The sequence below is a fragment of the Epinephelus fuscoguttatus genome, linkage group LG16 (assembly GCF_011397635.1).
Source record: "Epinephelus fuscoguttatus linkage group LG16, E.fuscoguttatus.final_Chr_v1".
Classification (NCBI taxonomy): domain Eukaryota; kingdom Metazoa; phylum Chordata; class Actinopteri; order Perciformes; family Serranidae; genus Epinephelus; species Epinephelus fuscoguttatus.
Window position 1 is genome coordinate 26,412,921 of NC_064767.1, and position 13,184 is coordinate 26,426,104.

At 40.4% G+C, this 13,184-nt stretch overlaps 2 protein-coding genes across 4 annotated transcripts; one reads left to right on the plus strand and one right to left on the minus strand.

Annotated features, from left to right (window-relative positions):
* The first annotated feature begins 88 nt into the window (after nucleotides 1-88).
* mrpl14 (mitochondrial ribosomal protein L14) lies at nucleotides 89-2,640 on the plus strand. Of its 3 annotated transcripts, none has more exons than XM_049600495.1 (3): nucleotides 89-211; nucleotides 1,253-1,355; nucleotides 2,045-2,640. In XM_049600495.1, exons 2-3 carry the CDS (start codon nucleotides 1,276-1,278, stop codon nucleotides 2,409-2,411), a joined length of 447 nt encoding a protein of 148 aa, XP_049456452.1. In that variant the 5' UTR covers nucleotides 89-211; nucleotides 1,253-1,275; the 3' UTR covers nucleotides 2,412-2,640. The 3 variants fall into 3 exon arrangements, with proteins under 3 accessions (XP_049456452.1, XP_049456451.1, XP_049456453.1); XM_049600494.1 differs by lacking the exon at nucleotides 89-211 and adding an exon at nucleotides 806-1,039; XM_049600496.1 differs by lacking the exon at nucleotides 89-211 and adding an exon at nucleotides 1,108-1,130.
* A 93-nt stretch (nucleotides 2,641-2,733) lies between these two features.
* On the minus strand, nucleotides 2,734-12,904 carry LOC125903525 (calpain-1 catalytic subunit-like). Its single transcript, XM_049600497.1, has 23 exons — nucleotides 12,784-12,904; nucleotides 11,518-11,535; nucleotides 9,364-9,610; nucleotides 8,773-8,842; nucleotides 8,563-8,681; nucleotides 8,332-8,465; nucleotides 8,034-8,202; nucleotides 7,798-7,881; nucleotides 7,618-7,703; nucleotides 7,413-7,487; nucleotides 5,971-6,131; nucleotides 5,711-5,880; nucleotides 5,575-5,586; nucleotides 5,265-5,476; nucleotides 5,130-5,169; nucleotides 4,953-5,018; nucleotides 4,747-4,804; nucleotides 4,518-4,582; nucleotides 4,339-4,407; nucleotides 4,173-4,251; nucleotides 3,957-4,070; nucleotides 3,814-3,872; nucleotides 2,734-3,730 (listed from the first exon to the last, which is right to left on the minus strand). Exons 3-23 carry the CDS (start codon nucleotides 9,607-9,609, stop codon nucleotides 3,704-3,706), a joined length of 2,115 nt encoding a protein of 704 aa, XP_049456454.1. The 5' UTR covers nucleotide 9,610; nucleotides 11,518-11,535; nucleotides 12,784-12,904; the 3' UTR covers nucleotides 2,734-3,703.
* Between the last annotated feature and the right edge of the window lie 280 nt (nucleotides 12,905-13,184).

A 13,184-nucleotide genomic window follows, 5' to 3' on the forward strand; every position in this document is an offset into this window, starting at 1 on the left:
CGAGAGGTTTAGACTGTGACGTAAATAGAACTATGTCATACAGAGAGCACACACATGTTTAGAGGTCGGACACTTAGATCCAAATCTGAGGCATTGTCATGTTTAGTGTATCCAGACAAAGTATTAGTTGTCACAAAATAATTTACTGACAAATAGACTTTACCTTCTTCAATTTAATATGGAACATAATCCTCACTATTCAGACCTGCAGGTATGTATTTTATTTGGCCTGAATGTGCTTGATTTTCATTCCTCTAATATAATTTTCAAGTTGAACTGGATGACACATTGCATTAAGAATGAAGACAGGATATGGTACTTGATTCCAAACCTTTGTTTAATTGCTAGTATAGTTTTTCGTTTTAAATGAGATTTTGATGTAAATAAACTCCCTTTTAAATTATCTAATTTCCTCAGGCAGGCTCTTATATGTTGGCAACACGATTTTCCTTCCAACAAACATTTAATATAGAATAATAGAAATTAAAAGTATAAATCTATTTTTTTTAATGACAAATCAGAAAGCCAACAAGACTATGGTAATTTATTATTATTATTTAATTAACCTCTCTTTAATTTCTAGGTATATATGCACTCCTTGTTCTTCTTGTTATCAATTGTATTCTTTCATTCTTTTGTATCATGCTATGATGACTGAATAAATGGGGTTTTAAAAAAACATCTTTGCACCCCATCATCGTAGGGGCTTTATTGTGTAGTTTCTATACACTTGTATTTCTATTTTACCCTGGCGCGTTAATATGACGTAATAGAAATTAGCAACCAAGCTAACTGGGACCGGCAGCCGTTTTTGCGTTTTTTTTCCAGGCACTCTAACTGTTACGAGGGCAAACCGTTCACATTTATGAACATTTATCAAACCAAAGCGCACCTTTCTTATTTGCAGCGAAGAGCACATTTTATCATATGGTAATATATTTTGTGTTTGCTAGCTCGACTAAATCTGGTTGGTCGCGTGTTGCTGACGCCATACTTTTGACATTGGCATGGAGCGTGATAAAAGGGTAACATCAAAAAGGTAGATGTTTTAGACTCACACCTTGATACGTTTAACTTAATGTAATTATTCTTGTATTTGTGTATTTTCGGGACACAGACTACAAGCCAAAGTAATTCTGCTTTGTTATTAGGACTTGTCTGGTCACCATGTGATTGTAAGCTAATGCTAGCGATATTGTTAGCAAACCTTTTAGCTTGTTAGTTGCTAACCATATTTAACTTCTCTTCCCAGCTGACCCAGTGTTCGCTGTAATTATGGCTCTCCCCCTGCTTTCAAGATCACTTACTGGGCTCCTTGTAGAGTCGTCGTCCATTTTTCACCAGCGGACTTTTAGGTAAGAAACTTCTCTGTCAAATTTTAGACTTTTAAGACTCGACAGCGGTGTGGGTTGTGTATTTGGGCCAATTTCATTTGCAAAACCAACTAAGATTATTTATTAAAGCAGTTACTGACACAGTCACTAATAGAGCAGTGACATGCTTTAGCATATCCCAGTCAAGTCCCCTCCAGTTAAAAAATATGTTTATTTGTTTGACCTTCACTGTGCAAAATCATGTATGAGCAGAAATTAGATGGCAGTGCTCGTTTATTCGTGGATTGATGTTCTCCTGAATACATCCATATTCTCACTGCAAGGTGGTTGATGTTTTCAGTCAACATGACTAATACCAGTGAAGTCACAGTGGATGCTGTCATAGTTTGAGTTCCTTCTTTCCTGGTTTGAGGGCAGAGGTGTGGGAAGGCTATCAAAAATAGGTGGGGGTTAGATATTAAAGATGTAGACTGAGGCCAAATTATTTCATTTATCAGCTAGTTATAACAGTAAAGGGTGTGTCTCTCTTTATCCACATAATACAATGTAGTTTCCTGATTCAACCTTATAACACGTTTAACTCACTGTATGTGGAGCAGTGTATTTGTCTCCATATGACATGATCACCACAAATTTAGTGTTGATCTAAAGGATTAACTTGTGAGTCTTTGTTTGCGTGACTGCTGACTGATTGGTTTGTGTCTCGTCAGTGTATCTGCTGTTGCAGCAGCCATTCAAAAGATGACAAGAGTGCGCGTGGTGGACAACAGCTCTCTTGGAAATACACCTTATCACCGTCCGCCAAGAGTGATCCATGTCTACACCAAGACTGGCGTAGGAAAAGTGGGTGACAAAGTGCTGCTGGCCATCAAAGGACAAAAGAAGAAAGCGCTAATCGTTGGACACAAAATGCCTGGACAACGCATGAATCCGCGCTTTGATTCGAACAATGTTGTTCTGATTGAGGAGAATGGGAACCCTACAGGAACAAGGATTAGGGTCCCTATACCCACACATCTACGCAAAGTGGAGGGGGATTACTCTAAAGTCCTTGCAATTGCTAGTTCATTTGTGTAAGAGGCATCATTTGGCTGCTGTTTTTGGTATCTGTGCTTTGTTTCACATTGGGTGGGAGTATGTGATTCTTGTCTTCAGTAAACTTTAGAGAAGCGTATACTGTCAGAGTTATTGTCTCTATACAGTATTCTGTTATGTAATGTATGTAATTGACACAAGACTTTCTCAACATGCTTGACATTTTACTGAGGCCCCTCTGTGCTTACAATAAACATAACCTTTACCTTAAGGCATAGGAGTTTCTGTTTAGTTTAAGTAGCCAAATGTGGGTCAAAGTCATGTCTTCTATCATAAACCTACTGAACAAGCTGAGAAAAGCATGAACCATGAGGGAAATATTTATTGAAGGCACAACATACATTCACATCACAAAACACATGACTGGCATAATTCTTAAAAGCTGATTTTTTTTTTTAACATCATGGTGTCATGTATAAAGGCATTTAGTATCGTGATCCCTGTAAATGCCACTTGAGCGGACTGAAATACAGTATTTCTCAGTAATGTGAGGCAACGTCAGTAGCAGCTTCTCTAAAATCTCAGTGCAAAATAAAAACTATCAAGTAAAACTAAACTAAAATTCAGCTGCTGAACTTAAAGACAAATATTAGTTGAATAAAAACAGGCTAGTATCAAATACCACAAAATTTTTAAAAAAAACATCAACATTACATCAGGTCTGTACTGCCATCTACAGGTGCAAGAATGAAACTACACTGAGGTGATCATTCCCTTACAAAAATCTTTGTTCTCAGGCAATAAAAGAAACGTGATTGTAGAATGATTAAGAGAAACTATAAGACTTCACCTTTTACAGCATTAACAGTAACAGACTTCTTCAGATTTCCTCTGCGTTTTATGTTCCTTAGCCAAACAGCTCTTTGTGAGATTTTGAAATGATGTGAGCAGTGAAATTTAGTAAATCAGTTGACTCTCACACAGAAAGCAAAACTAAAATGTAGAAAGCTAAAATAAACGTACAATGCACATTACAGCTGGGGATTTTTGTCATGTTCAGACTCATGCTGTTCTAACAGATGACACATCTATGTGGCACAGTGACTGCTTCATACTGTAGGTTTGCATAGTTTCTAAAACTCGGCTGGGATTCACCTGGCTTTACTGGACTTTGGTTTCCCGTTTTACAGCAATTTACTACTTAAGGTTCGCTGAGGTGGGATGTGTAAAAGGATCAACGAGTGGCTAAGGCTGAGGGGTCTTCAGTTCTCTGGGTTCATGGCACTCTGCAGGCTGTGCCTTTGCTCAATGTGCACCAGTGAAGACAGCTCTCTTCAACCACACATTGTCATGTAAAGCCACTGGCAAGATGAGACAAGGTTAGATGATGAGAATACAAAAGACTGACAAATTGTATTGAGATTTTCTTTAAAACACAACTCACCTCTGTGAGATTAAGCTCAGCCTCTCCTGATCCCTCCTGGTCAAACTGCTTGAAAGACCCTGTTAAAGTTTCACAATTAATATTTAACAGTCTGCAAACAAACAGTAAACATTTAGAATATCTTTTATTACAACGATACTCACTAAACATGGCTTCCAGCTTGACCAAGCAGCTGATGAAGTTGTCAAAGTCAATCATCTCGTTGTCTGCATACCGGGCTACCAGAACCTGGTGCAGTCTGTTATTCAGTTTAAAACCTACACAGGATGACAATAATAATAACAGAAAGGGTTACGCTTCTCTGCTGTGAGTGAGCGTGCAGTAAATAACTGCAGACATGATAATCCAGAGCATTCTACCTGCTGCCTCCACAGCAAGCCGCATCTCATATGAGCTCATGGCCCCCGACTTGTCAAGGTCAAAATCTCTAAAAATGACCTGAGAGACAGAAATATAAGTAAAAATACAGAAAATCTGAATATGAATCCTTTAATGTTGTTGTTACACTATTTAATTCATCCTCACCAGCCACTTTCGGATCTTATTCCAGAGGATCTGAAACTCCACCATCCCTAAACGGGCACTTCCATCTTTCTGGTAAACACAGTCAAGGGGTGAAAACACACAGATTTTTTTTGTGTCAAATAAAAATCACTGTAATTACATTTTTAAGCCATTCATGCGCAATAACTCAAAGAGGATACGTCCATCAGGTTGACCATGGTCCTGCATGAGTCCGTGCTGAAGCCATCAGTCTTCAGATCTTTGTCTGAAATAGCAAAAACACTCAGTGTTGCCCACAATGATACAGTTACACAGACGGATGGTGTACACTCTACAGTGGAATCTTATACAGCAGTGGGAGATGTATTACTAATATGTAACATTTCCAGTAGCTATTAATTGTTAACTAAAAATAAACAAGAAACTCACGCCGGGAGATGACTCTGTTCAGAATGGTCTTAAGCTCGTGAATAGAAATCTCCATGTCCTGGAAAGACACAGAGGACAAGAAAAGGGAAACTGGGGTGATTTTGGATGATTTCAGCTTAAATATTATCTAAAATACCACTGAAAATATAAATACAGAAGAGAGCAAAGATGCGAAACAGTAAGACGGATCTGTTCTCAGAACTTACGTCTCCTGCTAGCTGGGCGAACATTGACTTAAAGGAGTCATCAATGTCGTCTTCAGTTATTTCATCCTGAAGAAAAAGACAAATATAAAGGCACTCGTTTATAATCAAGGTCCTAGTTATGCTGCTATTCATCTAGTATTGTATCTTTTTGTCATGATACATGTCACTGATACATACATCATCTCCTAAATCGGCAGAGATTACATCATCCAGTTCCCTGCAATGGACAAAAACACGTCAGCATGAGATTTAAATGTCTGCACATTAGAAATACATAAACTGGCATTAATATAATGTGCGAAAGACACATACTCTGTTTCCGATTGCTTCTCGGTGAAGACTCTGAGGACAAAGTCAGCCTCCTTACTGGGCTCAAAGGTGGAGGGGACGATGAGGTATTCTCCGGGGGGCAGACGAAGCCGTGTGCTCACCTCTCGCAGGTTGATGAAGGTCTCAGAGCGTGCGCAAGATGAATGCGTCAAAAAGAAATTTTTCTTCAAGTGGACATTCTGGCAGCCTCTGTACTAAGGGCAGGAGGAAACAACACACAGGGTGAGATGCAGTTGAATATTTTTAGGTCCATTATATAATAAACAGTGGCAGTAATCGATGCTCTACTTACCTCCTCTGGAATCTGCATGACAGAGGATAAGGGGGGACAAAACAGAAATGAGTTAAGGCAAACTTTAAAAAAAAAAAAGAAGAGAGAATATGAGAAGCACAAAAGGACAATACTGATGTTCAATCTCTGTTCTCACCTCATAGAGAGCAAAGCCAATGGTGTGCATGTCCTGACCTTGGCGCCGATATCTGCGGCGGTCCTTCTGCATGAGCGCTACCAAAAAACTACACGCCACCTCATCGTCCTCTGGGTCATCATCCTCCTCCAGCAACGTGATCTTGTACTGAGGGTTGATCCAAAACGTGTCTATACAGATGGTGCATTTGTGTTAGCCTCATAGTCTATGTCTAATGTATGTCAGTGTCGTATACTTGTGAGTGTACAATTGGGACTCACTGGGATTGTTCCTGCAGCCTCCAGCGGTGCTGCCTCTCCTCCACGTGCCGTAGAACTTTATGGTGTTCCAGTAGCTGAGAGTGTCCTCGCTTAGAGCGTCAGGAGTCAAGTTACAGATCTCTATCCGAGAAAACTGCCTCTTGAATTCGTTGAAGGACATCCTGGAAAATTAAAAATAAGTTTTGCATCAGAAACATGAATCCACCTTTATTAATGAATAGTTCTGATAAGGAGAAGCAGCACACACAGCACCTTAATGCATTAAGTGCACAGTTGTGATGAGGATCAAAGCAAACAGAACAGCACTCAGAATTTTCTTATTTAATGTGGGCAAAACAAAAAGGAACATGTTTCAGCTCAAAGCCATCACTAGCATTCAAATTGTTTTGCCAATATTAAATAAGAGCATGTATTCCTGAGTGCTGCTAAAAGAATAGTCTGACATTTTGGGAAGAACACTTTTCTCTCTTTTGCTTAGGGTTAGATGACAAGATCAACACCACTGTCATGGTAATATGGTAAACATAAAGCTGTTAGCTGAAATTAAAGACTGGAAACAGGAGGAAACAGCCGTCCTGGCTCTATCCAAAGATAACAAAGTCCATCTACCAGCACCCCGATAATTAAAAAAGTTATATCTTGTTTGGTAATCCAAATTATCCCCTAATAAAACTGAACCTGTTGTTGTTACATTATGAATATAGGTGCTTTAGAGGTGCTCAGTTCTTTCTTACTCCACACCCCGAGATTTGTTTTCTTTTCAAACAAAGTCTTCAGCGTCAACCAACACTTAATTTACGACACCAGGTTTTTAAATCTACGGGCTCCTGTAAGTACTTATTTTATATTACCAAAGTGATATGGTGCAATTGTAATTTAATTATGAATTTGGCCATAAGTGTCACGTCTTTCTTTTAATGTATTTTTAATTCATTCAATTAATTTAATTTAATTTAATTTTTTTATATACATTTTTTTATTTTTTATTTTATTTTATTTTAATTTAATTTAATTTAATTTAATTTAATTTAGTTTTTGCAGACTTTTGGATGCACACGTTGCCATGATTTAAACATTTAATGATTGTTTGCTTAATTGTCAATAGTCCTGTTTTCTTTTTCCTGACAAAGAAAACATGTATAATTCAAATGTGAATAAACATGTTGTTCAAAATTTAGCAGCTATTCCACAGCACAGGACACTATACAAATCTTTTCACACATGCAGTTGAACTCCCCAAGAACTGTAAACATACTTTGATGTATAAAATTGGTAGAGTTCCCCTTTAATATTCAACAGAGAGATACGAGAGTGGTATTGATCTTTGTAACTCTCTGCAACAAAGTGAATATGCGAATTTCCCAAAATGTTGAAATAGTCATTTAATATATCTTTCGTACATAATATTGCCATATAGTATTAAAGCACCTGGGACATCTTACCAGAACTCCCCGTCTTCCATCTGCAAATGCAGGTCCTCTCGTTCAGAAGGGTCAACCTCGTCCCATTCAGGAGAACTACACACGACAAGACAAACAGACAGCAATAAACATTCAGTCCGACACTCATAAGAGACAACATTAACCAAACAAAACTAGGAAATCTTTTTAGTGCACAGGGACATTTATTATGTTTTAGCACACTCACTTGTCACTCCAGGCACCGGTCCACTCCACCTGACCCCAAGGGTTACGTACTCGGATTAGGCGTTCCATGTTGCCACGGAACTCAACCTACATAACACATGGAGTGATGGCCAGCTTAGATATGTTACTATTATTCATTATGGTTATGTATTAAAGGCAACAGAGTTATACACAGACAGACCTCCTTGAGTCCAGTGACGGAGTAGGCGTGGCCCTTCACAAGCTTCTTAAATGTAACAGCCTCCATGTCGAAGGCACTGGTGATCTGTATTAACATGAAAGCACGATTACTGCATCCCAGTATGAATTGTCTGGCGCAGAAATAAATAGAAGTGCTTTTAATGTTATTGGCTTTCTCAAGATGGTGCAACATTGATCTGCGTGTGTTGGTGGTGTGCCAGCGTGTTCAGCACTTACATCTATAGAGCAGCCCAGCAGAGATCCTCTCTCCAGGGCTTTGCTAATTATCCTGGGCAGATCTCTGGGAGCACTGCGCAGCTCGTACATCTCAGACACACCTCCTGTGAAGTCTTCAAACCCTTCTGTGGTGCTTCCTCCGGACAGGGCCTCATAGGAGCCATTCAGCCTGACACCACAATAAAAAAAACCACACATGCCATCAACAGCAGCAATGCAGAATGTGATTTACAACTTCCTACTAATACACTCATGCTAAATAATTTAGCTATTGGGCAGGCTCTCTTTCAATACCTACTTGGCATAAGCCTTCTCCAGGAGTGCACTCCAGAATTCATTGCCCTCAGCAGAATGGACAAACATAAGCTCCCCGCTTTTGACAGGCAGCCTGTCATCTATCACGACATCAACCCACTCGCCGAACTGCCAGAACTGCAACACAGAGCAATAATCAACGACTCCATCTATGTAAACTGCTTGCTTTACAGTTGATAGGAAGTGCAAAGTATGGAAGATGATCTTGAAGTACCTGAAAGTGGAAGATTCCAGCATAGTCGTCCTGGAAGGACTGCCCGTGTGGGACAACCCGATGAAGAAGCCTCTCATTCAGGGTGAGAGAGGCGATGGCTGCTAAGAGCCAGCAGTCACCTGCAAGCGAAAGAAGCATTTAGCAACCTTTATCTAATTCTGTCAAATCTTTAGGTCAGATTAAACATTAACATTAACAACAAGGGCTCACCCAGCGCTCCCTGACAGATGTCCGTTCTGGTGGCACCACCCACAATAAACTGAGGGTCATCTGTCAGTTCCTACGGAGAAGTAAATGTCTCAGTGAAGACAAATCAAATCAGTCAAACTCTCAAATTTCAGACAAGCCAACACAGTTTCCAATCTACTTTAAAGGCAAGGCACTGAACTTTGACACCTGACACTTTGAAACCATGGCTATTATTGCATCCATGTGTCAACTTCCTGTGTTTTAATGAAGCACTGTAAACAAATGTCAGAGCGAGGGAGTGGTCAGGGACTGCCACGCAATGCCAACAGCTGCAGTGGTCTGAGACTTTCCTGTCCGTGCTTGTCCTATTCTGTCTGAGTTTGCAGACGTGAAATAACAGAGTGTCATCTGATATAGTCTGTTTATATGATATCTTTCTCTGTTGAGTCCCAGTCATCACCGGCAAGAGTCACAAACACATGCCTGTTGTGAAATATCACATGAGTAGCAATCCAAAGAATATGTCCAGCTTTAGGTCTGGAGTCTATGTCTTGAAAACATCTATTCATCTGTATATGGGTGCATGAAATATGTTTAGCTGTAACCACTCACGGTAGGCCTCATCCACTCCACACCCCTAGTTTTGGAGGAATGGGGGGCGAGCTCCTTGAAGCCCAGGGATGGAGGCTCAGCAGGGAAACAGGGGTCTTCAAACAGGCAGCCCGACTCCAGACATTCCTGCTTCAGCGCCTCGTAGTTTTGGTTGGAGAAAGGCACAGCCTGTTCCTGAGTGCCCATGCCTTCTGCCCGCAGCCTGTTGGCCTGTATGGTTGCAGATATCCCTCCACTTGGAAACATACTGGTGTGAGATAAAAATATGGCGCTGGGTGGGTATGCACAGTGTTGTCTATAAATAGCAGAAAGCTAATCGGTGGCATACTCTTGTCTGAGGGTTAGGGCACAGCAATCAGGTGTGGGAGTGTGTGCAGAAAATTAATGTTTATACTAGCAACAAGGATTGTTTTTGCTCTCTGCTGATTGGACTAAATCTGCCTTCAAGTAATTAGTCTGACTCCCATGTTTGACCCCATATGATTCAAGATATACTATGCAGGACTTTCCTGAAACACAATGTTTAAACTCATATAAAAGTAATCCCTTTCAATCAATCATTAATAATAACCCATATTTTCTTATTTTCTTCCCATTTTGCTGTGTTCAGGACGTTTCTGGTCACAGCATGCAGGTGAGGTCAGGACTTTACAGAGAGGTAGCAACCAGGTGCCTATAGGCGACTGTAAGCAACACGCATCCAACAAGAAGCCACAAAATTCTACACCGAAAAAACCTCAAATATAGCGAGAAGAAACGCTAAGCTCGTTCCAAAATGAGAGCGGATGCGGTGTTGGTTTTCACTTTCACTTTGACTGGTGATACTGTTCACAAACAGTAACCAACCATTCCTGCATTGTATACCCTTAAACATTTCTGAGAGGGGTGGGGGGTGCACTGGTGGGACTTGTGAACTCAGTATTCCTCATGTTCTGGCTACAGCCCTGCACAAGAAAAATCCTGCAACTAATAATTTACTTACCAATTAGTCAACAAATTTTACAACCTACTTTAAAGGCGAGGCACTGAACTTTGACACCTAACACTTTGAAATATAAAAGTAACGCACACTAAGAATTCAATGAGGTGCTGATTCCTGGCAGTAGGCTTGATTGTAGAAAACAAGTGTCTCACATTTCTTTTATTTTGGCGGTGGTTCGGCCTTTGGGCCTTCTTTTTACAATACAATACAATTACAAATAATAATAATCAACAATTATGTTTGTTTCGGCCTTTGGGCCAAAGTCTGTTGATCTTGAAGAAGCCCCAAAGGCTGAAACATCATTGAAATAAAGAGTGTTTGACACTTGTTTTCTACAACTTAACATTTCTAAACCATTGCTATTCTTTCATCTTCATGTCAACTTCCTGTGTTTTAATAAAAAGGTGGCAACCAGATTCAAATCTGTAAGCAGCATGCATCCAAGATGAAGCTACAGATATCACAGACAAAGCACAGAAACAACACAAATATAGCGAGAAGACAACCAAGCAGATGTTCCAAAATGAGAGTGAATCTGGGGTGCAAATTTGAGAATCCTAGGATAGCGAACAAATCACCCAGCCCACCCCCCTTATGATTGACTGGTACTTGATGTCTCTGTTGGCTGGATTGGTTAGGTTTAGGCAAGAGGAGTGGGATTGGTTAGGGTAAGAATGTCAGAGTGAGCCAATCAGAGGAAGAGTAAGGCGGGCAATTCCTTTGCTATCCTAGAATTCACGAATTCGCATCTGGGGTTGGTTTTCACTTTCACTGGCAATACTGTTTACAAACAGTGGCTAAAAATCCCTGCATAGTATACCTTTAAACTTTTATGAGAGTGGTGGGGGTGCATTGTAACAGTATTATTAATGTCGTAGTTATGGCCCTGCAAAAGGAAAATGCTGCAACTCATAATAATTCAAGCCTCTTATTAGACATACCTCTGATGAGAAACTCATTTTACCAAGTTAGTGGTGTGTTAAATAAATGTAAATGTGCTGCCATGGAAACTTCAGCTACAAGCTAAAGTAAGTAAAAGCCCAGCAGAGAAATAATACAGCTAATGAAAATATGAAGGGAAGAAAAGCTGAGGAATGTGAGACAAGACACCACCTTGAACACAATAAAATCAGAAATAACAAAAGAACTTGACATATGACGGAATATGATACCTTGTCTGTATAGGCAGGCTGAGGGGGAAATGAGACAAAAAAAACAGAGAAAGAAAGGTCATTCACTCAAGGTTTGGCACCGGTAAAGATAAAGTGCTTCTTTCAAATAACTTGAAATCGCACTGAGTAACAGAAGCTTGCACAGCTCTAATGGACTATAGTGGGGGCTTTCTCTCCTCCCTAAATGCACTTGTTTTTTATGCATTTCCCAGAGTGTTTCACAACTTTTAGTCGAGCCTCCAGGGATGACATAAAAGCTTTGTGAGGAAACTAGGAGTTAAACAAACTGAAAAAGCTGTTGGATTTAAGGTTTTGACTTCCTGAATCAGTGCAAGAACAACTGAGACACTGGATGATCATTTATACGCTCTGCTCCACGGGAAAGGAATCCTAATGAGCTCTATTCAGTAAACAGTGCATTCAAAGAAAGAGGGGAAACTTGGATGGAGCTGCGGTGGTAACAGAACAGGGAATCCATGAGATAAGTGATCGCGTTAGTTTTTAAAATGAGTTAGGTAACAAAAAGAGGTGTTGCTGTACAAAACAGGCTATGCTTTTCATAGAATTCTGCAGGCAAGGACATTGTTTGTAAAGCCAGCCCCCCCTCTGGCTCCCCGGCCCTGAGGCCCCCTTGCCCTTAGAGTCTGCAGGAATGTCCCTCAACTCTGTCTAACAGCTAGGGAGAGACTACTGCTGGCTTGTGACCAAAAGGACATCTCTACTTTCCCCCAATGGGCTTTGAAAAGCTGATCCATGCATTCCTGTGATGATGATGTCATCTATAGGACTTCAACCTCAACAATGCCCTAAAACAACCAACAGCCTCTGTGTCAAAACCCTGGGGTCCCCCTCTATGACAGAATAATGCTTCACATATGTTGGCAGCTTTGGGAATTCATGGGCCTGCTACTATCAAAACCTCACAGCGTGTCTGACATGTAAAGCAGACTGATTACAGCACCTGTTCAGTAGTCCAAGTAGGCCTGTGTTTTTTTATGGCCTGCAGCCTGCTTCAAATATTTCTGGCAAACAATACATATTTCACAGCACTTATTCCACCCTGGATGTCACATGTGAGTCAAATCTGTGAGCCTGAATGACAGCTGTTACTGTATACACTATTATTAGTGCTATAGCGTACAGTATATTAAATCAAACAAACCCCACGGTGGCCTACACTGCAATAAAACCGTGAGGCACCGTTAATCTCAGTAGGTTAAATGAACACATTCAATGAAATGGAATGAACAAAACGATTACACTCACCACCGCTTTAAAGGCAATTTAGGGCTCCTTCAAAATGGGTCGGATAGTGGTAATCGCGTAAATCTGTGAAAGGGGGCAGTGGTTTAGCAGACAGGAGCGCAGGTCCAACCCTCTCCGCTGCACACACTGCAGGAAAGACCAGCCCCTGCAGGAGGAGGGGCCACAGCTCACACACCCGGCAACACACACACACACTGCCGCTAGAGGTGCTCAACACAGTGGCATGCATGCTTTTTAATAACTGCAATAAGTAGGTACATATTATAGACCTACTGTGAGACAATGTAAGTGAAATTACAAATAAATACTGAATTGCAATCATTCAAATGTGCAATATTTTCCACCTTTTGAGTGTATGTATTAATTCAGCATCCAGTGCACATGACTGCACATATTTCTTG